Raw genomic sequence first — 26,046 nt, 5'->3', positions numbered from 1 at the left:
TTCAAAAATGAACAATTCCAAAAAAAAAAGAAAAATTGCTTAACCATCATTTAATCACAATGAATGAGTTCAATGTTTTACTTCTCATGCAATGTAAAATTATTGATAAATTAATATAGAATTTCTCCTTTACTGGTTATATATGTCCAGCACGAATTAGACCTGTAATCACAATGCTGGATGAACTCCTGCTTGCATGGGCGCTTTCGTTAGGTACAAGTTGAATCTTAGCAGGGCATCATAATGTGCTTACACAGCTCAGATGATTCAGTGCAATATTTCTTACCAAATGAGGGATATCATGACTTTAAACAGCAAAATCAGATCTTACAACTTTTTAAGGTCTCATAACAAATAATAACCGCAATTTTATTGTTGGAGGCTATGTTCCGACAATAATGCCCTGGATAAACGACTGAGGAATTAACCGTTTTATAAATATGAATCCTTTAAAGATGCTTTTGAATAATTTTCATTCATGATGAAAACATAGCAAATTGCAGACCTTGAACACTCACTTTAAACATAGATTTCAATATTTTTAGTCTGAAGCATAAGCCTCATGAATGTTCCTAAACCTTAAATATTGATCTGAACTAAACAATGCAATAAGTTAGCAATTACGCATTCGTAACACGGCAGTCTTAAAATGTCAAATATACGTGATGGCTGAAACAAAGGAGATTTTCCAACCCCTCTGAAATAAACCAGTAACACAGTGTGGAATTACAAAAATAATTTGTAGTTAAACATTATATGCATGACCAATAAAAAGATAATCAGCAGATAAAAGTATGACAGCCTTTTTAAAGATGTACAAAACCTATGTTATTAAGAGACAAACTACCCAGATAAGATTTTAATCCCTCCATTCTCAACTTCCCATCCACAGTGGAACTGTAAAGGCAATGTGAACTTGAAGTGGGTCTGCTGTGATTCAGAGTAAAACCTGTACAGACTTAGATAAGAATGGTTCCCTGGATAGACGTGAATAAGCAAAACTTTAAATAAAACGTTTATTCCATCTATATTTATATTGCTGCCATCATGGACAAAGTTTTTATCAACCTCTTCAACCCCCGACTGTTGTCCTCAAGAGATTTGTTCAGTGATACAAATATAAAATAGCACCGTGACCAAAGTGCATTGTGAATACAACTGGGACTGCCCCTTAACAGCTCACTCTTTGTAATAGCTGAACACTACATGCATAAATATAAAAAAGTTAAATAAATACAGAAATACAATCTGTATCAAAAATGTCAGTATTAAGAACACAAGGTGAAGAAGTGGAGAGAAACAGAAACATTAAAATAATCCTTCAGCATTTTGCTTGCTTCCAGGTTATTTACATTGCTGTTATTACTTGCACTAATTCTTGTGTGTGAAAACTGCAATGCAGCCAACTTTTAGAAAAGACAAATCCATTTTTGAAATATTAACATTCATTTTCTGTTCACACCAAAACAAGCTTATTTCATGCCTTCATCCACAGAGAATAAAATATAGATTTTCCACTTTTTCAGTTGGATCTGCGCTATTCTGTTTGAGAACAGTGGTCCTTGTTAAGGATGATGTTGATGATCTCGCCCTCGTGCTCCTTCATATGATCCATCAACAGCTCTTTGCTGGTGGACTCAAACCCACAGATACAGCAGCAGAACAGTAAGACACAGTACTCCATGCCAGAACGAGCCGGACCATCACTTTTTCCAGGTGAATTGTTCACATTTACATCTGAATTCAGCCTCTGGTGTTTTTCAGGACTTCTGGTTTCACCAGTAATGTGGCTCATTGTTTCTGGAGTTGCCAAAGGTTTATCAGAATGTACAAGAGGGAGATGATCTGTTGGTGAGGATATTTCTTCAACTTCCTCAGCTGAAAGTTTTCTTTGGGGTTCCTGAGACCTAAAACAATTTAAGGATTTGTTACAAAATATATAAACAGAATAAATATTTACTAACAAAAGTGCTAAAAAGTACCTCCCAACAATCATTGCACTCCTAATGATGTTCAATGGTCTGTTTATAACAGAAGGGTGTGGCCTGTCCATTTCTGAATGTCACTCCTGACACTGTGCTGGCTGGCACCACGCATGGCAAATGTTGACAGAGATGCAAGTCTGCCTTCTCAATCACGGTAAAACTCCAATGAACTGGTGTCCTGGGGACTGGCCAGGGCCATGCGGCCAGACTTCTTGGATCTCTGGACATTACACATCCAAAAGCAGCAAGCCCTGGGCAATGCAGGGCTGATGAGTGGCTAGTAACTTTGTCACTGGCCTCCTAACTCCCCAAAAGCTGTCTCAAAGACTCAAATCAGGAATGCGATGAAATACTCTCCAATTGCGTGGATGGATGTGGCTTTAACACTCAAGAAGCTCGAGTGAACTATGCAGGACATAGCAACTCACTTGATAGGCATCCCCAAACATTCACTCACTCCACCACTGATGCACCTTAGCAGCAGTTCGCACCATCTACAGGATGCATTGCAGCAACTCACCAAGACTCATTGGGCCTCTTCTTCCAATCCCACCATTTTTACCAGCTAGAAGAAAAGGCTTCCGAAGCATGGGAACACACACCACTGGAAGTGGCCTCCAAGCAACATCTCTCTCCCAGCTTGGAAATATGTTGTTCCTTCACTGTCGCTGGATCAAAATCCTGGCACTCCATTAGTAACAGCTTTGTGAATGCATCCATTGCTCAAGGACTCCAGCAGTTCAAGGCGGCAGTTCACCACAACCTTCTCAAGGGTAATTTGGGATGGACAATTAAATGCTGGCTCAGCCTGCTAAGCCCACATCCTTTGAGTGAATAAAAAAATTCTCACCACAAAGAGTCCATTAGAAATTGAAGATTCAAATGCATTGAGTCTCACCTGCTGCTTTGAGAAATAGCTTCATTTATGGCCTTATTCACCTGCTCATAGTTATAATTTTGGTCACTTGCATGTTTCCACATATGTGACTTCAACGAAGGTGGATGGCTACACTCATAACCACATAAAGAACACCTATCAAGAAACAAAATCAGACAAACCAATTGACATTTTTTGTTGTTTTTATCTGGGTAAAATTTCTTAAAAATAGACTCAAAACAACATTGCACTTTAATTATGAAGTAAAACACTAAATTACAATCTTTTAAAAAACTCAACCAGATCTTTAGTATCTACCTACATTACATGTGTTGGGACACGATTCCCAGCTAGTCATGAGACACAAAAACAAGAATGACAGCAAAGTTGGTGACCAGACCAACTTGCTGTCCTGGCTGTGGATAGTGGTGTGAACCAAATGTAAGCAATAAAAGGATAACCATTCCCTCAAAAATAATCAATCATCTTGCAAAACATATAAAAGCAAATTTTGATTTTATAGAAATCATACAACTCAGATGGTTAAAATGCAGCATGCATGACGATGGCTTGTGTGCAAAGAATGTCTTCTACAGTGGTCCTGATTCTCAAAATAATGCAGCATATCTTATGTTCCCTAGTTACCATATTTAAGTGTTGCGAAGTTTAAAGTACTATTAATGCAGACAATTTGGAGAAAAAACCTAAATTAATTTATTAGAATTCAAAAGCTGGCAAATAAGCAACCATGTCAATACTATTTGAGTATTGAAGTGTCAGAGGCTTTCTTTAAAAAATAAGTCAGAAAGCATTTTCAGTCGCTTTCAGCGCCAATATATTTAAATAAAATCCATCCAAATGATTAACTTAACGGTTAATTACCTGCACCAGATCACAGAATCTTTATACAATATTGTATCTACACAGAAAAATATACAATTTAAAATAACTTGTACGAGTTCAGTAACCTCACTAAAATATTCTTTAAATGCATATTTAAATAACCACAGAATCAGGTGTTAGCTTAAATAAAATGTGAACTGTATAAAGTGAATACAGAAAGAGATCTCACAACATTGTGATATCTCCACAAAAACAGCAGCATTGGCTGCTTTACTGATTCATTGCCTTTGTTGAAAAGCTGGAACGAGTATCAACAGATTAGTATCAAGAATGCATGGCACCTTTAAATCTGCAAACAGAAAGTCCAGATGAGATTTCAAGTCAGATCACAAAGACTGATTTACAAGCTAGTAAAAATGTCAGGATTGGTAATTTCCCCCTCTCTCAATTTGTAGAGTTGGTCTGCTCCATTGGGAACCATATAAAAATGTCATGCTGTCACCAAGCTGCCAATTAAGTATAATTTTTAGTTTAGTTTAGAGATACAGTGCAGAAGCAGGCTCTTCGGCCCACCGAGACCGCACTGGTCAGCGATCCCCGCACACTGACACTATCCTACACACACTGAGGACAACTTACATTTATACCAAGCCAAACAACCTACAAACCTGTACGTCTTTGGAGTGTGGGAGGAAACCGAAGATCTCGGAAAAAAACCCACGCAGTTTACGGGGAGAACGTACAAACTTTGTACAGGCAGAACCTGTAGTCGGGGTCAAACCCGGGTCTCCGGTGCTGTAAGGCAGCAACCGCTGTGCCACCGTGCCACCCGTGAATAAATCCATCTTATGTTATATTCAATTTATTTGCAGATTTAACAAATTTCTCTTTTAAACATAGTTTTCCATCAGAGAAAAAAACAATTCACCAGCAACCTCTAAACAGGTGGTTTGTGATTGACTTACTTGTACTGCTCCAGCAACTGAACAGTCTGCTGCTCCTGTAGATGGCGTTTCATGTGACACTTTAAACTGTTGATATTTGTTGTTGCATACTCACAACTACTACACCTGTGAAGCAATGAGAAACTGGACTGAACCAGGCATTTTTAAATGGATGATCTAATTACAGTACTGATCTCCACTGTAATATTTTACAATGCACGGAAGTGAGATTTAGCAAAACTCCACAACATCTTTTTCAGAAGTGTAATTTGTCTGCATAATGTACTGGGAACACATAGAATTTGTGATTATCAAGATGAGTTAAGAGAAAAATACTTTCAGTTTTTAAAGAATATGTAATCATAATTAACAAAATAATTGAAATTACTGTTACCTGCACGTTCTCATGAATAACACAAACAAGGCTTTCAAAAATAATTACTTGAAAATAATTATTTATTGATATGGAATTAAGTTATGTGAAAATGTTTCCAGAGGAAAACTGCATATTTATAAACATTCTGCAAAACTGTGTTTCAAAGTGCCTACGTTACAAATAAAGGTCTGCAGAAGGGTCTCGACCCAAAAAGTTACTTTCCTTCTTTCCAGAGATGCTGCCTGTCCCGCTGAGTTACTCCAGCTTTCTGTGTCGATCCAACGTTTAAGATTAGTTCAATCTCCTCAAATGTTCTCCCTAATTACCCCTTTGCCCTCAATATACTTGTAGAATAACTTAGGATTCCCATTTACCTTGTCTGGAAAAGCTATGTCATGTTGCTTTTTGTCTTCATAATTTCCTTCCTACACCCTCTTTCCTCCCTAAGGAATTCACTTGGTCGCAGCTGCCTATACCTGACACATGCTTCTTCCTTTTTCTTGCCCAGAGCCCCAATATCTCTTGTCATTCAAGGTTTCCTACCCCTACCAGCCTTGCCCTTTACTCAATCAGGAATATGCTGGCCTTGAACTCCCACTGTCTCACGTTTAAAAGCCTCCAACCTACCACACCTTCCTTCAAATGCAAACAGCCTCCCCAAATCAACTTCTGTTTACACTAGAGTGGAAACAGGCCCTTCGGCCCACCGTGTCGGTTCTGACTAGTGATCACCCGTACACTAGTTAGACAATAGACAATAGGTGCAGGAGTAGGCCATTCAGCCCTTCAAGCCAGCACCACCATTCGATAGGGCAAATGGACGATTTCCATGTTGTATAAATTGGCACCACAATTGGTTTGGTAATAGGAGGTAGACAGCAATGGTGCAGCAACTATTCTGGAACTCTTACTATGTAAATATAGGAGATGTGACTAGGAAGCTTGCGGATGATATGATAATTAGTGGCAGTATTGATAGTGAGGAGGGTGGTCTAAGTCTAAGAACAATATTGATATATTGGTAAGATGGGCAGAGCAATAGCATGTGTACCAATCCTGATACGCTGAGATGGGAGGAATAATAAGGCTAGGATACACAAAATGAATAGTAAAGTTCCGGTCCGTATCAACGAAGAGAGGGTCATTAGAGTACAAGCCCAAAGATCCCAGAAGGTGGCAATATGGGTAGATAGGTACTGAAGTCATTGGATAATTGCATTGATTAGCTTGAGGATTTACATCCCAAAATATAACAATGGGGAGGATGGTTACCACTGGTTTAGCAACACTGCAGTTAGGTCAAAAGTGATAGGAGTAGAATTAGGCAATTTGGCTCATCAAGTCTACTCCGCCATTCAATCATGGCCGATCTATCTTTCCCTCCTAACCCCATTCTCCTGCCTTCTCCCCACAACCCCTGAAAGCTGAACTGTGTGCAGTTCTGGGTTGCTAGACAGGAGGATATGATAGCACCAGAGAGGGTGCAGAGGAATTCTCCAAGGTATTGCCTATGTTAGAACCTCTCAGTTTTATGGAGACTGGGTTTGTTTGAGATTTTTAAAAATTGTGTAAATCAAATCATGACGGTGATTTCACTCTGTTCACTTCCTGTGTAAGAGAGGAGGTTACAATGAATAAAATTCTTAATTGGGCACTTATGATGTTATTGCCCAACAACTTTTGGTGGTGAAGTTAATAGGCAATTAGTGTACATTACTACAATTTCATGACAATTGTAGAGGGTTAACCAGGCAAGGTTATTGAACTTGAAGTGCACATCCAGATAATTTTACATGCATGGAGGATTCTGCTTCAGGCATTGAATTCCTGACATAGACACAAAATGCAGGAGTAACTCAGTGGGTCAGGCAGCATCTCTGGAGTGAAGGAATAGGTGACGCTTCGGGTCGAGACCCTTCTTCAGACTTGTCAGGGGAAAGGGAAGCGAGAGATATAGATGGTGAAGTAGAGAGATATAGAACAAATGAATGAAAGATATGCAAAAAAGTAATGGTGATAAAGGAAACAGGCCATTGTTTGCTGTTTGTTAGGTGAAAACTAGAAGCTGGTTTGACTTGGGTGGGGGAGGGATGGAGAGAGAGGGAATGCACGAGTTACTTGAAGTTAGAGAAATCAGTATTCACTGGGTTGTAAGCTGCCCAAGTGAAATATGAGATGCTGTTCCTCCAATTTGTGATTAACCTCCCTGACAATGGAGGAGGCCTAGGACAGAAAGGGAAAACATTACCCTCTCCTTTTCTCCAGAGATGTTGTCCAACCCACTGTGTTACACTAGTTTTTTTGTGTCTATCTTCGGTTTAAACCATTATCTGCAGTTCTTTCCTTCACATAACATGACAATAGACAATAGGTGCAGGAGTAGGCCATTCAGCCCTTCGAGCCAGCACCGCCATTCAATGCGATCATGGCTGATCACTCTGAATCAGTACCCCTTTCCTGCCTTCTCCCCATACCCCCTCACTCCGCTATCCTTAAGAGCTCTATCCAGCTCTCTCTTGAAAGCATCCAACGAACTGGCCTCCACTGCCTTCTGAGGCAGAGAATTCCACACCTTCACCACTCTCTGACTGAAAAAGTTCTTCCTCATCTCCGTTCTAAATGGCCTACCCCTTATTCTTAAACTGTGGCCCCTTGTTCTGGACTCCCCCAACATTGGGAACATGTTTCCTGCCTCTAATGTGTCCAATCCCCTAATTATCTTATATGTTTCAATAAGATCCCCCCTCATCCTTCTAAATTCCAGTGTATACAAGCCCAATCGCTCCAGCCTTTCAACATACGACAGTCCCGCCATTCCGGGAATTAACCTAGTGAACCTACGCTGCACGCCCTCCATAGCAAGAATATCCTTCCTCAAATTTGGAGACCAAAACTGCACACAGTACTCCAGGTGCGGTCTCACCAGGGCCCGGTACAACTGTAGAAGGACATCTTTGCTCCTATACTCAACTCCTCTTGTTACGAAGGCCAACATTCCATTGGCTTTCTTCACTGCCTGCTGTACCTGCATGCTTCCTTTCATTGACTGATGCACTAGGACACCCAGATCTCGTTGAACTCCCCCTCCTCCTAACTTGACACCATTCAGATAATAATCTGCCTTTCTATTCTTACTTCCAAAGTGAATAACCTCACACTTATCTACATTAAACTGCATCTGCCATGTATCCGCCCACTCACACAACCTGTCCAAGTCACCCTGCAGCCTTATTGCATCTTCCTCACAATTCACACTACCCCCCAGCTTAGTATCATCTGCAAATTTGCTAATGGTACTTTTAATCCCTTCGTCTAAGTCATTAATGTATATCGTAAATAGCTGGGGTCCCAGCACCGAACCTTGCGGTACCCCACTGGTCACTGCCTCCCATTCCGAAAGGGACCCATTTATCCCCACTCTTTGCTTTCTGTCTGTCAACCAATTTTCTATCCATGTCAGTACCCTACCCCCAATACCATGTGCCCTAATTTTGCCCACTAATCTCCTGTGTGGGACCTTGTAGAAGGCTTTCTGAAAGTCGAGGTACACCAGGGCCCGGTACAACTGTAGGACATCTTTGCTCCTATACTCAACTCCTCTTGTTACGAAGGCCAACATTCCATTGGCTTTCTTCACTGCCTGCTGTACCTGCATGCTTCCTTTCATTGACTGATGCACTAGGACACCCAGATCTCGTTGAACTCCCCCTCCTCCTAACTTGACACCATTCAGATAATAATCTGCCTTTCTATTCTTACTTGTTTTTACACAGCAGGCTGATCCCGAATGCATTACCAAAAGAATGGTGAAACAGTGAATGAAGGTACAATGGTCAACTTCTAAAAATTAGATAAATACTTGAAGGCATGCAAATGTTGCTGTGAAAGGAGGGATTGAGTGTAATTATTGGCTAGAGCAGACAGTGAACAATGGCTTCCATTACATGCTCCAACAGTCTGAGGATCGAGCTCAATTTCTGAAGTACACACACCTGTAGGGCTTATCAGTATTGTGGATTCTTCTGTGGTTCCGTACACCAACATAGGTCGAACTTGTGTAGTCACACACATCGCACTTGTACAGTTTTTGAGGAGAAAGTATATCTAGATAGGAGGAGTTAGAGAATATTAGTATTGTTTAGGGTATTAGCTCAGATTCGCCACAAATGTATGTACTTTAATTATCTAATTCAAATACAATAAAGATTGCATAAGATATATTGTCAATGTGTACTACCTTTACACCATTTTATGGAGGGGGGATGCTCATAGAAAGTGTAAGCAGACAGTAAAGAGGTCATCCGTATCTACAGTTCTGTCTGATCTGTCTCAGTCAGCTGCCTATCTGCATCAGTTCAGTTCCGTTTAGTTTATTGTCGTGTGTACCGAGGTACAGCAAAAAGCTTTTATTTGCATACTATCCAGTCAGCGGAAAGACAATACATGATTACAATCGGGCCATTTACAGTGTATAGATACACGATAAGGGAATATCATAGTTAAAGTAAGAAATATCACTGTAGGAATAGAGATTTAAGAGTGCGGAACGATTGTAATATGTGATTGTAGATCTGCTTCTCTGGCTAACACGCATATAGTCACCTGGGTCGTGCACCATCTTGGGCAACAGTCCTTGAAATCCGCTCCTGATTACTATGTTTATTCCACTAAAGAGCCTGCCACTACCCCAGAAATGCTTTAGCCAGTCAATTAAACTGCTTCCCCATAACTTACAGGTTGTCACACAGCAAGCAGCCTGTGCATGTTACTCATTCACAGACAAAGCCTATTAAATGATCCTACTACCAAAACACTAAAATGCAATTAAATACATTTACACTGACTCAATCGATTGAAGAATGTAAATTCACTTACACCTTTACTCTAGGAGCTGTTAGACTCTTGTGAAAAGACAGAAGTCCCTTGGTGAGGGAGCAGTGGGAGATTTCTATGTTTAACTGCTAAGAAACTCTGGGAAACTGTACCAGTTCTGAATTCCATGAAGAATCCAATATAGGATTACCTTCAGAATGACAGTGATAACCTTTCAGGAAGTTTGAGACCTGTGCTCACACGACTGACTCTTACAACTGTTTTGCGTTAACAATCAATCTCGCTTAATAACACTGGGGACCAACCATAGTCTCCCAAGTGCACTGTACATTTTGTGCTGAAATGTTCATAAATTTATGGAAACAAGGATAATGATTAGGAAAAGGGGAGATGCAACGTGACCTGGGTGTCATGGTGCACCAGTCATTGAAAGCAAGCGTGCAGGTGCAGCAGGCAGTGAAGAAAGCGAATGGTATGTTGGCATTCATAGCAATAGGATTTGAGTATAGGAGCAGGGAGGTTCTGCTGCAGTTGTACAGGGCCTTGGTGAGACCGCACCTGGAGTATTGTGTACAGTTTTGGTCTCCTAATCTGAGGAAAGACATTCTAGCCTTAGAGGGAGTACAGAGGAGGTTCACCAGATTGATCCCTGGGATGGCTGGACTTTCATATGAAGAAAGACTGGATAGACTAGGCTTATACTCGCTGGAATTTAGAAGACTGAGGGGGGATCTTATAGAAACATATAAAATTCTTAAGGGGTTGGAGAGGCTAGATACGGGAAGATTGTTCCCGATGTTGGGGAAGTCCAGAACCAGGGGTCACAGCTTAAGGATAAGGGGGAAGTCTTTTAGGACCGAGATGAGAAAACATTTCTTCACACAGAGTGGTGAGTCTGTGGAATTCTCTGCCACAGAAGGCAGTTGAGGCCAGTTCATTGGCTATATTTAAGAGGGAGTTAGATGTGGCCCTTGTGGCTAAAGGGATCAGGGGGTATGGAGAGAAGGCAGGTACAGGTTACTGAGCTGGATGATCAGCCATGATCATATTGAATGGCGGTGCAGGCTCAAAGGGCCGAATGGCCTATTCCTGCACCTATTTTCTATGTTTCTATGTTTTAAATTCTTCAATGGTTACTTCAGACTAATTGCAAGCAGCAAAAATCAAAAATGTAAATGACAATTTAGTCGTTTGTTGATTTTGTGAACTTTAAGTTGGTTCAGATGCTTCAATCTTTTGCATTAAAGCTAACATCTGATGTATTTTCCAACATTATGACAAACTATAAATATGGAGAAAGTTTAGTGAACGGTCAATAAAATATAAAGCTTGAATGGCTCGTTGAACAATCTCAGTGGAATCAATAAACACATCAATCTAAATGTCTCCTGGAGACCAATGCTTTCAAATAATGCAAAAAGGGCTATAATTGAGCTTTTATCAAGTAGAGATAGGCTCATCACCAGGTTGCCAGAATATTGACGTGAGTATAGTTCACTAGTGCCGATTTGTCTGCAGCAGTATTGCCATAGCACTCTGATGTTAGCACGTCAAGGAGCATCATAATGCAAGGGAATTTGACACATCGCAAATAACTCTCACCAATGTTTACAGATGCACCATAGGAAGCAGCCTATTAGGATATATCACAGCTCAGTTTGCTGTGCCCAAGACATCAAGAGGTCGCAAAGTTGTTGATGCAACTTAGTCCACCACAAGCACAAGCCTCTCACCACCCCCTCCCACCATTGACACTAATTACACTTCATGCTGCCTCGGGAAAGTAGCCAACATGATCAAGAAACACTCACACCCAGGTCATTCTCACTTCTTCTCTCTCCTGTCGGGCAGAAAACACAGAAGCCAGAAAGCATGAACTACCAAATTCACAAACACCTTCTTTGTTGTATCAGATTCTGGAATGGATCTCTCACGAGCTAAGGATGTATTCCTGATTCCCCAATCTATCTCATTGTGGCCTGTGTACTTAATTTTTCTCTGCACTTTTTCTATAGCTACAACACTATATTATGTACTCTGGTTCCTTTTTCTTTGCATTAACAATTGTACTCGTGTTTGATTTTGATTGCAAGGATGTTTGGATGTTTTTACCTGGATAGCATGCAAAACAACGTTTTTCAGTCACTCAGTACACGTGACAACAATGAACCAGTATCATTACCACTACAAGAAACATTAATTGTGATTTGCTCTTCATTGCTTATTTCTAAATCTTTCAGAACCTGAATATGGCTGGCCAAGCTAGTGTTCATTGCCTCTCTGTAATTGTCCTTCATTTGAGTAGCCTTTTCAAAGGGCATTTACATTAAAACGATCTCTTCGCGTACAAGGAAGGCATTTTGTTCCCTCAAACATGTTAAGTTTAGAAAATTCTTCTGTTTTCAAAAGGTTGAATTCAAAACTGGCTACCTAGGCAGTCAACAAAGGATGCAATCATTTTTAAATGGACACGATACATGAAATGAAAAGAGTACTTAATATTAGCCAGCAACAAATTATAATTATTCAGAGGAGCATGATCATTGCAGAGTACAGAAATTCCTGCAGCAATAGTTTTTGATGCCACAAAATCCATAACCTGTCAGAATGTGAAATTCCAGCAGGAATGATTGGAGGTTATGATCATAAATCACGTCCTTCTGGGGGTGAGTGGGAGGTGCTGAGTGTGCCACTGATGCAGAGCCTGACACTGGTCCAATGACCCTGCTCAGTGCAGAGAGGTGTACACAGTGCCAGTATGTGGTTGGGGAGAGCACTTTGGTCTTTCCGACACACGAGGAATGTTAACAAAGCATTTTACAATTAGTTGCGGCAACTCCCAGCTCCCCTCACCTGGCAGGTTTTCCAGGTTTTGGGAACTCGGCTCAACGTTACTCCTCGAACCAATGTCCGAGTTTCCCCCTTTATTTTGGTGGACAGATGTCACGGCAACACCTTGAGATGAGGTCTAGGCATGTACAATGTCTAAAGGGAAATACAGTGCGAAGGTCTGTTGCTGTTTGAAACAAAATCAGACAAGTTATTTGCACGCATAACCTCCCATTTTAGATATTTGAGAAATTACATGATCTGAATTCTGGAATAAGGTCTGTTCAAGTGGAACTCCATTTCTAAGCCAGCGGGAACCTTTGTAAAGTTGAACACGCTGAGATCTCTATGGTGTCCTGCTTTGATATTCATTCTATGTAAATGTAATCCAAATGGTAGGAGGCCTTATTTTAAATAACTTTAACCGTAAGTCAGTGGTACTTTAGCAAATGCAAGAAACTATTGACATTACCTTCTTGCATGTTTCCCGTTTTCCGTTCACCACTATATTCCGTATTTTCATCATTTGATTCCACACTTGAGGAAATGTCAGAAAGACTATGTTGTTCACGTTCATGGCTCCGCAGTTGACTCTGTCAGAAAGTTGATCAGAATGGTAAACACAATGAACATTAAACAAAATCCACCACCTACTTACAAGGCAACTAAATTTAAAGTGGTAATCCATCACTGGCATTTCAGCAACTGTGAAGAAATTACAATGAATTATAATCAAATGACAATGCCTTGAAAACCATGCACCTGGCCATAATGCGAGCATTCATCAGCAAGATACTTCAAAGCCTTATAATTACTGTACGATGTTAATTAAATTCAATCTTTGAAATAATCGTTAAGAAATTTACAGAAATTCTGATTAAATCAAATCAAATTATTTAAATCAAAAGCATCCAAAATTCTGTTTATTATAGTCTTTCGTTAAACTTAAAGGAACAGTGGTCCTTAAAAGATGTCACAAATTTACAAATGATAACATAAACTGCACATTTCTGAAAGTGTTATACTATACCATTCAGAATAATTTGCAAAGCCATTTTAACAAATGATTGTGGTTTCATTCTAGTTTCTACTCAAAAATATATTGTATTTTAATGCAATAGTATTGTATTCGAAAGGATAGACACAAAATGCTGGAATACCTCAGCGGGACAGGCATCTCTGGAAAGAAGGAATGGGTGACAATTTGGATCAAGACCCTTCTTTAGACTGATCTGTGAAGAAGGGTCTCGATCCAAATCGTCACCCATTCCTTCTCTCCAGAGATGCTGACTGTCCTGCTGAGTTACTCCAGCATTTTGAGTCTATCTTCGATTTAAACCAGCATCTGCAGTTCTTTTCAACACACTTTGTATTAGAAAGGTTTACCTTAAAATAAAATGCTGCATTGCATCTTTTGCAGTGATGCATCCTAGTTTTGCAATGGTTTATCATATGACTCTCCAGATCATTGCTATCGGCTGCTATGTGGTCACAGATTGGACACTGGTAAGGCTGCCGTTGTCGATGAACTCTTAAATGTTGCTTGATGTATCCCTTGTTGCCAGTGCTGTAATGGCACAAGCGGCAACGGTAAGGCCGTTCTGTGTTTGATATGTACTCTACTAGGTTGCCAGGTGAACTCAGATCGCTTGAAGGTTGGCATTGTGCATTATCCTGCAATTCTTTCAGGATATCTTCATCAGAAGCATTTTGGTCTGTTCTTTCTCTCAATTTTTCAATCACGGTCAGTAGTGACATGCTGATGCCCATTCTGATTGGTACTTCGGAGAAACCTGATTTAGTTTCATCAAGTTGCAAGTCATTGCTTGGAGAATCTTCAGAATAATTGTGAACTGGAGGAACACAAGTGTTGACGTCCAGGTTTCTCTGTGTGGCGTCAGCCTCAGGACTTTTGACACTTGTTCTGTTAAATTCCGGTGCTCTCATTGGCATTGCAACAAGTGCTTCAGCAGCCAATGAATGAAGCCTCAAAGATTCAGAATGAGTTCTCCTCCGTGCCGGTGGAACATTTTCGTCAACTGCTGCAGGTTCAGTAGATTTTAAAGCATTATTACTTTCTTCTGGATTCCACCTTGAGACGGCCGTTTCCAGTTCAGTTGGTCTCGTGGCTTGTTGATATATGTCTGAAGAATCCTCACAATAGATCATATGAGACTTTTCAGAGATAAGCCTTTCAACTTCAATATCTGGTGTCATCAGCAAGTGCTTTTCTGGAACACTCTCCTCAGCTCCTGGGACACGTTCTACTATAACATTGACATGCCCTGCCTTGTTAGAACTGCAATTAATAATCTTCTGTGCAGAGGAAAGAAGGCTATCTGAAACCGTACTTTCTTTTTCACAATCACGCATCAGGGGCGTATCTTGAACAATTTCCACTACAGTGCACGGGGTTGCTTTTGATTCGGTGAAATCAGTATTTTCAACACCAGTGTCAGGCAATGAGGGTTTGCAGTTCAACGAGTCCGTTATAGTTGGAGCTGCACTACAAAATTGCAATGGATTTGAACTATCGCAGTGCACACTTTCTGATTTGTCAGCAGGTGTGAAAACAATTATAGATTCATCCTCATGAGCTGCGAGACATGTAGAAGGAATTGCTGAGGTAGCTGGCTCACATTCTTCAAAAATGGGATAAGAACAATCAACTTCACCAGCATGTTTCCACGCATGGGTTTTTAACATCCGCTGACGATCACAAGCATAACTGCAAATCAAACACCTGTACATACCATACTGATCATATGTGTACCACTTTCTCGGGCCTGGTTCAGCATCAAAACCAATACTTCTTGATTTTGCATTCTTACGGTCTACATTATCCACAACATTTGGCCTTAATTGTTGTGGCAATGACTGTTTCCTCTGTATCTGGGTATCCTCAAGGTGCATCCACATATGAGTTTCAAGTTCCTCCTGCTTTTTGGAAACAAAGCAACACTCAGAGCACATCAATTGCACCTCGCTTGACTTTCCATGCAGTTCAAAGTGCTCCTTTAACTGTGAAAAAGTCAATGAACTGAATTTGCATAAATTGCACTGGTATAGAGTGAGCTTCCTGTGCGAACACTTGTGCGTCACAAAATCTTCAGAAACTGTAGTTGCAAAGTTGCACTGATCACACGTGTAGCTGCTAATGTCGTTATGGTTACGTATGTGTGTGTAATAGACAGATGGCACTACAGTCACGAAGTTACAGAGGGTACAATGGAAGCTCTTTGAAGATTTAGATTTATCTGCAGGATCAAGAGTCTGTAGATTTAGTTCATTACAATTCTGTGGCAGATCTTCTGTTTTAAAATAAGTCGGAATGACTGACAAGTTATCCTTTATTTCCTGGTTTGAATTGATAAGTTTTTTGGCTGCGCTTTCACAGCTGTCTGTTTGTGCAATAATTGCACTTTTTATATCAGAGTCACTAAAATAAGGCCTCTTTTGACCAGTTAAAGAACACTGCTTTGATCTTCCATTCTCCACTATCTTGCTCAATTTTTCAATAACTTGAATTAATGAGCCTGGTTTTTCCATTTTTGACATAATTTTAGTATCCACAAATGAATGAGCTGCTATCTGCTTCAAGAGGTGTCCATCACACTGATGTTTTGTTGTACAGCCATGGCTTTCAGTCTCCATCATGACGTCTGAAATCATATTGCCCTCTCCAGTGCGATACTGTTAGATATTTTCATTACACCTACAAAAGCAGAAAAACAACTACTTATAAGTTCATATGAAAATCACTTCACTTCTTAATGCCATATTTTATGATTATTAAGTTTTGTGGATAGTAAAAATAAAACGCAGTTTTTAAAAAGCTGGCATGTGTTACTTAACATTTCACTGGATCCAATTCTCTCTCTTGGGGTCACAAATTATGGGGATCTCATGTTTGAAATAGATATAGAGATTTAACTTCTATAGTCAAATGCCATTGTTACACATTTAAGTCAATACATAAACATGTTTTATAGAGGAATACACCCCAACTTTTTAAAAGTTACACATCAGCCTTAAAAGAGAAAGATTCAAAATAATTAAAGGGTGGAATGATAGAATGAGGATCCCCAGTGATGATTGAACCGTAAATGTTGGGTGAAGGGCTGCAGAATGTGCAAAGTGAAGGATTCAGAGAAGCAGACATCCAGGAGAGGTAAAGATTTGGGCAGTCACAGTGCAGCGTATTTTAGAAATTAGTAGGGGGGGGTGATACTCTAAAGAGATTTAAAGAGGTTCATAAAAAAAAGTTCAGACAGTACAGGACAAAATGACATGGGATTAGCAGACCCTGAAGCAGGATTTGCGCAGTGAGCTGCAGACATAATGGATCTTGTCCATTCCTGAGGTTGATTCCAAATATAACCAGAAGACAGAAATAGTACTACTGCTTTTGTGGTCAATGTGGATGTTTGCTGCTGACCTCAAGAATATAAAACAAATATCTAGTAATCTTTGTGGCAAGAACTTCCTCTTTATTAACAGGGACACAACAGACTGCAGATGCAGGGAACTGGAGCAAATATAATCTGCTGGAAACCTCAGTGGATCAGGCCGTCTCCGTCAGGCAAAGTGACAGTCAATGTTTGTCAAAGTGTCAAAGTGACAGTCAATGTTTCGCTTTGAGTCCTTGCATCAACATGAACTGTATAAAAGGGAGATGCCTAGTATGAAGAAGTGAGGAGGATGGGTGAAGCAGGAGTTGGCAAGCTGAAAGGAAAGGAAAGAAGGGTGATGAGTGAAGGATAAGGAAGGGATGCTGGACAGATGAACAATGAGGGGGTATAGAGGATCTAGAGGGTAGAGTGGACAATAGGCAGATTGGGCCAGTTGGAGAGAAAATAAACTGGGTAACAGGAAGCTGTTGGGGGTAGGGGCAGATGGAAAGTAGGGGGTGTATCAGAGGACCTGGATCAGGCAAGTTGCCTGAAATTGGAGAATTTGATGTTCATGCCATTGGTTTGTAGACTACCAAGGTAGAATACAAGGTACTTTCCTCTAGTTGGAGTCACAAACCATGGAGCCATGGAAACCCACTGACTCCCACAGCTACCTACACGACATCTCTCCTCACCGTCTCTTGTATGGATGCTACTCCTTTTCTCAGTTTCTCTATCTCCGCTTGTGCACTCAAGATGAAACTTTCCACTTCAGGTCATCTGGAATGTCCCCTTTTTCAAGAATAATGAAAGGACTGGATAGAGTTGACATGGAGAGGATGTATGCACGAGTGGGAGAGTCTAGGACAAGAGGGCACAGAATCAAAATAAAAGGACGTACTTTTAGAATGGAGATGAGGAGGAATTTCTTTAGCCAGAGGGCGGTGAATCTGTGGAATTCATTGCCACAGATGGCTGTAGAGGCCAAGTCTTTGTGTATTTTTAAAGTGGAGATTGACAGGTTCTTGATTAGTAAAGGTGGCAAAGGATACAGGGAGAAGGCAGGAGAATGGGGTTGAGGAAAGAAAAATCAGCCACGATTAAATGGCAGAGTAGTTCTGATGGGCTGAATGGCCCAATTATGCTTACATGACTTATGGATTTATAAACGTGGCATTCCCTCTACAGTGGCTGATGGAGCTCCCCACTCCACTCTCACCCCATCAACAGAGGTAGAGACCTCCCGGAAATTACCTTTCACCCTATGTACTTGCACCCAGCACATCATTCTCTGACATTGCCACCCGCTGCAACACGATCCCACCACCAGTCACATCTTTTCCTCCCCACCTCTTTCTGCTTTCCATAGGGACACTTTCTCCCTGGTTCGTTCATTCCTCCCCATCCATCCCAGAGTTTCAAAACTGGCTTATAATTATTCTACCTTCCAGTGTGTAGAGGTGACATTTATATCTCATCTTATAGTGACCTCTAGCGACCATGAGTGTAAAGGCAAAAGCATCATCACATTCTGGATTTCCTCAATATCACATTTTTCCTTCACTTTTGCTGAAAATCTTGGAACCCCTTATCCAGCACCTCTGTAGAAACACCTACACTACAAGGATTGCAACAGTTCAATATTACCTTAAGAGTGATGATGGATAATCATTATACTGGGCATGCTTGCAATGTCAACCTGCGAATGATAAAATAAATTAACATATGGACAAATCCAAAATATTATTGACACTATAAACCTAAAATTAGGTTGGAAATGCAGGAAATCCTCAGGTCAGGCAGGTGCAGAAATTAAAAATAAAATAGAAAAATCTGGAAAAAAGATATTCAAAAATTATCAATCTGAAAATTTGGCTTTTGTTTCTTTCCACAAGATGCTATCTGACAAACTGAGTATTTCCAGAATTTTCTGTTTTATAATAAAAGCAAAGGTGGCTTCTGAAATGCAACAGATAGAACGACAGTATTGGAGGAAAATGTAGTACCTAAAATGGAAAAGTTACATTATGTTTTTATTTTCAAGTTTCCAAATAATAAATAGGTTGCCCGAGTGAATACTTCCACAAGAATCTTTTACTGAGAATACAGAAAGTACAAATCACTTTTATGAAGGCATCAATCTGGGGAATTTACAATAAACCTCCAAATAAATTATACCCTTACTAAAATACGTAGATGAAAACCGCATAACAGTTCTGGTCTCATGAAACTCGGAAACAAAAGCAGCAAATCATTCTTACCATTGTACTCAATAGACAATAGGTGCAGGAGGAGGCCAATCGGCCCTTCGAGCCAGCACCGCCATTCAATGTGATCATGGCTGATCATTCTTAATCAGTACCCCGTTCCTGCCTTCTCCCCATACCCCCTGACTCCGCTATCCTTAAGAGCTCTATCTAGCTCTCTCTTGAATGCTAACTCCTAACTACCGTGCAATAAAAGCCAACATTTGCTCAGTAAATACTTGTTGAGCCTGCAGATTATTTTATGCTTTGTGCAGGAACACATTAATTTCACTGTACAACATTTTCTCACCATTTCAAAATTGGTTTCAATTCCAGTTTTCAAAATAAGTTACCACAGGTTTCTCACGTTGTACACCAGCTGCCACTTTGTACCTACTCACTTAACCTATTTACATTTCTTTACAGACCTTTGGTATCTTCCACCTGTTCCCTGTTCCAGATAACAAAATCATGGACAATCTCGCCCTTTCATCTCAGCGGCATAAAACAATACAGTAGAGTAGATTGGATTAACAATCTAAATCACTTCAGAGGGTCACTCATGTGCTGCATAGCTAGGCTGCCACCTTGTTGTGTTACTGCTCCTTGCTAATTCACCATACCGTGAGTGCTCCTTTGCACAGTGTCAGATCTGTACCCACCAGCAATGTATGACATGACGTGTCCATTAATACTACACTCCAATATTATACAGTGACAAACCAGCACTAAGTGTTGGCTGGGCTCCAAGGCTTGGCATTAGGAATGTTCTAGGGAGTCACAGACTCAAAATAAGGGTTGGCCATTTAAGGTAGAAAATGAGAATAAATTTATTTACTCAAGTGGTGAACCTACTAGCCTAGCCCAGTCCTGTATTAATAACAGAATGATAGATTTCTGGATAGTAAAGGAATCAAGGAATATGCTGAGAGAACAGGAAAAATGTATAATCAGCCATGACCTTGTGAATATCAGAGCAGGCTCCTCTAGCTACTATTTCTTATATCAAACATAATTTAGTTTTAATAGTGGTTTATTGTCACGTATACCAAGATACTGTAAAAAGCTTTGTGTGCTCTCCAGTCAAATCATACTACAAGTACAATCAAACCATACACAAGGACAACATGTAGTAGGAAGAGAAAAATATCAGAATGCAGAACATAGGAGTTACAGCATAATCAGGTTTGTTAAAGCGAAAAAGAGGGAGGCCCGCAATAAGGTAGGTTGGAAGATCGGGATTACTGCCTAGCCTCAGGGAGGATTGTTCATGAACAGTGGAGAATAAGCTGTTCCTGAATCTAGTGGCATTGGTTTAAAGCTTTAGTAACTTCTGCTTGAGAGTGTGGAGAAATGGAATAATTGGTGTTTATCTTGGCATCATGTTTGGCTGACATGGTAGGCCGAAGGGCCCATTCCTTTGCTGTATTTTTCTATGTCCTATGTTAATAATGTTGGTCGTTTTCCTGATGCAACGTGAAGTGTAGGTGGAGTTGATGGGCGGAAGAGGCTGGTCTGAATGATGGACTGGGCTACATCCACAACTCTGCAATTTCTTGCACTCATGGGCAGAGCTGTTGCCAAACTAAGTTGTGATGCATCTTGCTTTCTATGGTGCACCTGTAGAAAGTGGTAAGAATTGCTGGAGACATGCTGAACTTCCTTAGTCTTCTGAGGAAGTAGAGGTGTTGGTGTGCTTTCTTAGCCATTGCATAAATGTGGTTGATCTTCTCCTTGGCACCACGGACTGGGGTGTGTACACCACCTCCTGAAGTTAATAAGTAGCTCCTTCGTCTTGCTGACATTGATAGAGAGTTTGTTATCTTAACACCATGTTACGAAGTTCTCCATCTACTTCCTGTACCGTCTTGACTTTGCACTTCAATATCTGGCCCACTACAGTTGTGTCATTTGCAAACATAGCGGATCATTTGTCCACATGTCCGTGAGTTTATAGAGTACAGTAAGGGGCTGAGAACGTATCATTGTGGGTGTCAGAATTGAGAATTATCATAGAGGATGTTTTGGCGCCAATCCTCACTGATTGCGGTCTATGGGTTAGGAAGTAGAGGATCCAGTTGCAGAGGGGTGTTGGTTCCTGGTTGGTTTGTCTGGAGACAGTTTGGTTGAGAATTTGGTGCCGAAAACAGTGCTGTAGTCAATAAGTAGGAGTCTGACGTAGATGTCCTTGTTATTTAGACATTCCAGCAATGAGTGTAGGGCCAGGGGGTGGTGTCTGCCACAGACATGTTGTAAAGGTAGGCAAACTGCAGTGGCTCAAGGTTGGTGGGGATGCTAGAGTTAATGTGTGTCATGACTAATCTCTGATGGCGGATGTCAGTCACTGGACGGTAGTCATTAAGGCATGATGCCTTGCTTTTCCTTGGCATATGGATGATAGTGGTCTTCTTAAAGCACTTGGAAACTTCAGCGCGGAGTAGGGAGAGGTTAAAGATACCTGTGAATACTCCTGCTCTCTGGACCGCCTAGGTTGAGGTCATGGCTGGGCACTCCATACTTGACAGTTGTTTTCCATGGATTTGTTCTCACGCAAGCAGATCTGACATCTGTGACAGTGGTAGACACAAAATGCTGGAGTAACTTAGCGGGACAGGCAGTATCTCTGGAGCGAAGGAATGGGTGACGTTTCGGGTTGAGACCCTTCTTTAGTCTGAAGTTCCTTCCTTCACATCTGTGACAGTGACTGTATTGTGGTGCCTACCACAGCTTTAATATTGATTCCCCACATTTTCCAAAAGCTAACTGTTTTCCCCCCAAGATGACAGGTATGTATTGCTGCATTTGGAATAATGGTGTTATCCTTGAACCTTTTACAAAAACTCAAAGCAGATGTGCCCTAGGATGGAAGTTAAATTTGAATATTAACACCCACAACTCTGCAGCGTTGCAATGAAGTCTAAACTAAAACTGCTCAGATTGGAGAGTTAGGCTTCAACAAATCTACCAAGATGACCGACCCCTCAACTAGTTGTTTTTTTCCCCAATAAGTTCAACCATGGATTTAGTTTATTTTCAAAAGTAAACGCCGCGAGTTTGCATCCTAACATTTCAGATGCCCACGTTTCTTACTTTACAAACTATGAAATAGATGTACAGGCTGCCAGCACGGCAAAATGTGCTCTCATCCAACTTGTGGTAGAGCAACTTCCGATTAAAAGACAACCCCAAATAAAGTACTGTGCCGTTTGGTTACCCTCCTCCTCCCTGTATATTACCATACTGCGCCGGTAGTGTACGGGCACTTGTGCCTGCGGGCAGTGTGTGTGTGGGTACGTGCACGGGTGCGGGACGGGTACTGTGTTGGGTGCGGGTACTGTGCTACGGGCAGTATGTGTGCGGCCGTGCACGGGTGCCGGTAATGTGGGGCCATGTGCGTGGCGGGCTCGGTACATTGCGAGCGCAGCCTGTGCCCCCCATGTCCACTGCCCTCACCTCCACCAAAGGCCGCGGCCGCCCGCTGGGCGAGGGATCTCCAGTCAGGCCGGGAGGTGTACAGTACAGTACAGGCGCACCCACCCACCGACCCCTTGCCCCCGGGCCCCGTCGCCCCTCGCCTCCCCCGCTGTCCCTGAGCCCAGGCCCCCACTCTCCCCTGTCCTGAGCCCGTCCTCCCCCCGCAACCTGCCGCCCCGGGCCTCCGCTCTCCGTAACCTGCATCCCCGGGCCCCGCTACCTGCCGCCCCAGGCCCCCGCTCCCCGTTACCTGCCGCCCTCGCCTCGGCGCTCCCCTCCCCGGCCCGGCGCGCATGTCCACACTGACATCCCGCGAGAGCGCGGTGCAGGGACACGTCATGGGGTAGGTTGTCACGGCAACGCGTGGCCTGGGCCCGAGGCCCGAGGCCCGGCTCATCCCAGATAGATGGAGAGATAAGACACAGGCACAGCATGTGGAGCGACTCATCTGATGGGGGCAGCATCTCTGGGGAGAAGGAATGGGCGACGTTTCGGGTCGAGACCCTTCTTTAGTACGGAAACAGATTTATCTCAAGGAAGTTGTACAATCATTATCTGAAAGTACTGACTGTTGTTGAGACTAAGAAGGCAGCAATAGATCATGGAGCGGAGGAGAGTTGCAGAAACACCCATTTGTACACGAATCCTGCCCTCCATTTCCATTAACTCTCCCCATTCTATTACTCATCTATTCACCAGAAGCAATTTACAGTGGCTAATTATCTTACAAATCTGTTCCTTTTTAAAAAGTGGGAGGAACCTGGAACTTCCAGAGGAAACCCATGTGGCCACAGGAAGAATGTGTAAATTCCACACAGATAGCACTAGAGGTCAGGATTGAACCCGAGTTACTGGAACTGTGAGAAGGGTGCTCAACTAGTAGCACAATTTTTCTACCCTTTGGCCCTATGCAAATGATAAACGACTATGGTTATCAAACAGCTGCTAAAAGCCTGGGCTCATAACACAGGAAGAAGCCAAAGGAACTATGGGCATTAAATTCCTTAGGTATAGCAATTGTACAGCAATTGTTCCATGAAAAACTTTAAACCAAAACAAAGTAACCCAAAAGTAATAATTTCTCATGATTTTGGTTGCTACAAACAAACTATTAAAGGGAGAACAGAAGCAAACTAAATAAAGACCTGGGCTTGCTCTGACCAATGGAAACAAGGCAGTCGATAAACTGGAATGTAATTGAAGAAGGGAATGAAGCAGCTGGTATGGAACTTGTTGCCAATTATATTCTCAGACCACCTGACTCTCAGCATTTAAATTTATTGACTTACTACAATGTGAAGTCTTGATAAAACGTCTAAAACCAGAATCCTATCCACAATTTAAACAGTTTCATTTTGTTTCTTAGTAAGTTGCGTGATGTGGTTCAGGTATGACCTTTTGGAAATCCGACTGCTCGCTATGATTTAATCACATTTCCTAAAAATGGACTGTGTTCTGCAATACCGAGGAAGTATATGAACTAAACTCAAAGGACTAAGTGCCATAATTCGGTGGGGTTAGTTGTGACAAAAATACAATTTTACACTTTAAGCAACTATATACTGTACTGAATGGGTGACGTTTTGGGTCAAGAAGAAGGGTCTCGACCTGAAATGCCACCCATTCCTTCTCTCCAGAGATGCTGTCTGTCCCACTGAGTTACGCCAGCATTTTGTGTCTACCTTCGATTTAAACCAGCATCTGCAGTTCTTTCATACACATATATACTACTGTGCAGATGTTCAACATAATATCATAAATCAAACTTTAATGTGGTAGTAGAAAGTTATATGAATTTTAATTTGATTTCTCATATTTTATGAAGCTACATACCCCTTTTCACCAGGATTTTGTTTATTTTGAGTTTAAAAAAGGTAACCAGCTGGTAACCAGGTCTGCCATTCAATCTGTGTTGGTTAATCAAATATGCTGGTCAGTTTTTTAAAGTTTTATAGGTACAGCATGGAAACAATGAGTCCACACCAACCATTGATCACCCACACACTAGTTCTATGTTATCCCACTTTTGCATCCTAATTGAGTTAGTCTGGTCGTTCCCCTCGCTCCTTGCCTTCCATCGGTCCGAGCAAGCTCCCTGAAATATCGCTGATTGGAATATGTACTGATTGTAAAATGCCTGACACTGCAAGTAATATTGTGGTGCTGAGGGTGCGAGATTCTGCCTGAATACTGTACAGCAAAATCACATCGTGTCGGTGGATAGTTTGTTTCACAGTCTCCATCTGCTGGCAAAATAAATACATTGGTAAAAATCCTTTCACAGTTTGGAGATTTAGATGTTGTAGTCAGCTTCATCAAGGTACTTAAGTTGTATTAATATTCTATCGGATCATATTTTGATGGGTGATAGTCAGGTATATAAAGAAGAGACAGTAAAAATAAAGAACTGCAATTGCTGGTTAATACACATAAGGGCACAAAGTGCTGGAGTAACTCAGCAGGTCAGGGAGCATATCTGGAGAATATGTATAGGTGACATTTCGGGTCAAGACCCTTCCTCAGACTGAGAAGAGAAGCAGGAAGAAAATTCCTATTAAATTATCGCCTGTACCAGAAACAGACTGGTAACTTTAATCTCACCAGAACATTGAGGTCCCATTGCTGTTTCACTGTTATTTTTATTTATTATTTAAGCATGTAAGACAACAATTATATTTAACATAAATTAATTGTACTTTTATTTACACCAATACCCACTTGATAAGATTTGAATTATGTATTTTAAATGGTATAGGTTGTTTTGATATAAAATCACATTTTCTTGATGGTAATAAACTGTGAGAAGTTGTTATTTATAGTTTAGGTGCAAGGGTGTGCAGCTGTTGGAATGATAGAGAGGGTTGCCACTAATTCTGAAACATAGAGCAGGGCTCTACAATGACAAAAATACTGCTTCCTTTGGGACTGGATACAGTAAAATCTCAACGTCAGCCTATTGTTCCATTGGCAGTGGTTTTTTTCTAGAGTTTTAGTTTGAGAAAATTATACACAAAATGCTGGATTGAGAAATCCCAGTGTTACTTCTGCTTAATTAGTCTGATTAAATCTATGTGAGTTGTTCTGTAGAGTGCAAATGCCAGCCTGTGTTGGGTACATTACCCTCAATACTAGATATTGCAATTCAACAGTAAAATAAAATGTTCTGGCTCAAATACTTGAAGTTTCAATGTTTGACATTGTGAATGAAATTTCCAGTAATATGTAGCAAAAATGTTAATTACGGT

At 41.1% G+C, this 26,046-nt stretch overlaps 1 protein-coding gene across 4 annotated transcripts; it reads right to left on the bottom strand.

Annotated features, from left to right (window-relative positions):
• Positions 1–87: 87 nt before the first annotated feature.
• Positions 88–23,103, bottom strand: znf507 (zinc finger protein 507). 4 transcript variants are annotated; one of them, XM_078400458.1, is made up of 8 exons: positions 23,052–23,103; positions 18,729–18,780; positions 14,074–16,402; positions 13,160–13,280; positions 9,018–9,129; positions 4,671–4,775; positions 2,884–3,018; positions 88–1,907 (listed from the first exon to the last, which is right to left on the bottom strand). In XM_078400458.1, the coding sequence occupies exons 3-8, from the start codon at positions 16,357–16,359 to the stop codon at positions 1,538–1,540; spliced, it is 3,129 nt and encodes a 1,042-aa protein (XP_078256584.1). In that variant the 5' UTR covers positions 16,360–16,402; positions 18,729–18,780; positions 23,052–23,103; the 3' UTR covers positions 88–1,537. The 4 variants fall into 4 exon arrangements, with proteins under 4 accessions (XP_078256584.1, XP_078256586.1, XP_078256585.1 ...); XM_078400460.1 differs by lacking the exon at positions 23,052–23,103 and adding an exon at positions 22,781–22,820; XM_078400459.1 differs by lacking the exon at positions 23,052–23,103 and adding an exon at positions 21,786–22,080.
• Positions 23,104–26,046: the final 2,943 nt, after the last annotated feature.

The sequence above is a fragment of the Rhinoraja longicauda genome, chromosome 6, assembly GCF_053455715.1.
Source record: "Rhinoraja longicauda isolate Sanriku21f chromosome 6, sRhiLon1.1, whole genome shotgun sequence".
Lineage (NCBI taxonomy): Eukaryota > Metazoa > Chordata > Chondrichthyes > Rajiformes > Arhynchobatidae > Rhinoraja > Rhinoraja longicauda.
Note: the sequence above shows the minus strand (reverse complement) of the source record. Positions and strands in the feature narration are given on the sequence as shown.

What these genes read in the sequence shown, in the direction of transcription:
- znf507 (XM_078400458.1), bottom strand. Translation starts at nt 16,359, where the DNA reads ATGATTTCAGACGTCATGATGGAGACTGAAAGCCATGGCTGTACAACA. An exon ending in AATACTGATAAGCCCTACAG is followed by an intron (nt 4,776 to 9,017) that starts GTGTGTGTACTT and finishes ATTGCTTCACAG; the next exon opens with GTGTAGTAGTTGTGAGTATG. An exon ending in GCTATTTCTCAAAGCAGCAG is followed by an intron (nt 1,908 to 2,883) that starts GTGAGACTCAAT and finishes AAATTGTTTTAG; the next exon opens with GTCTCAGGAACCCCAAAGAA.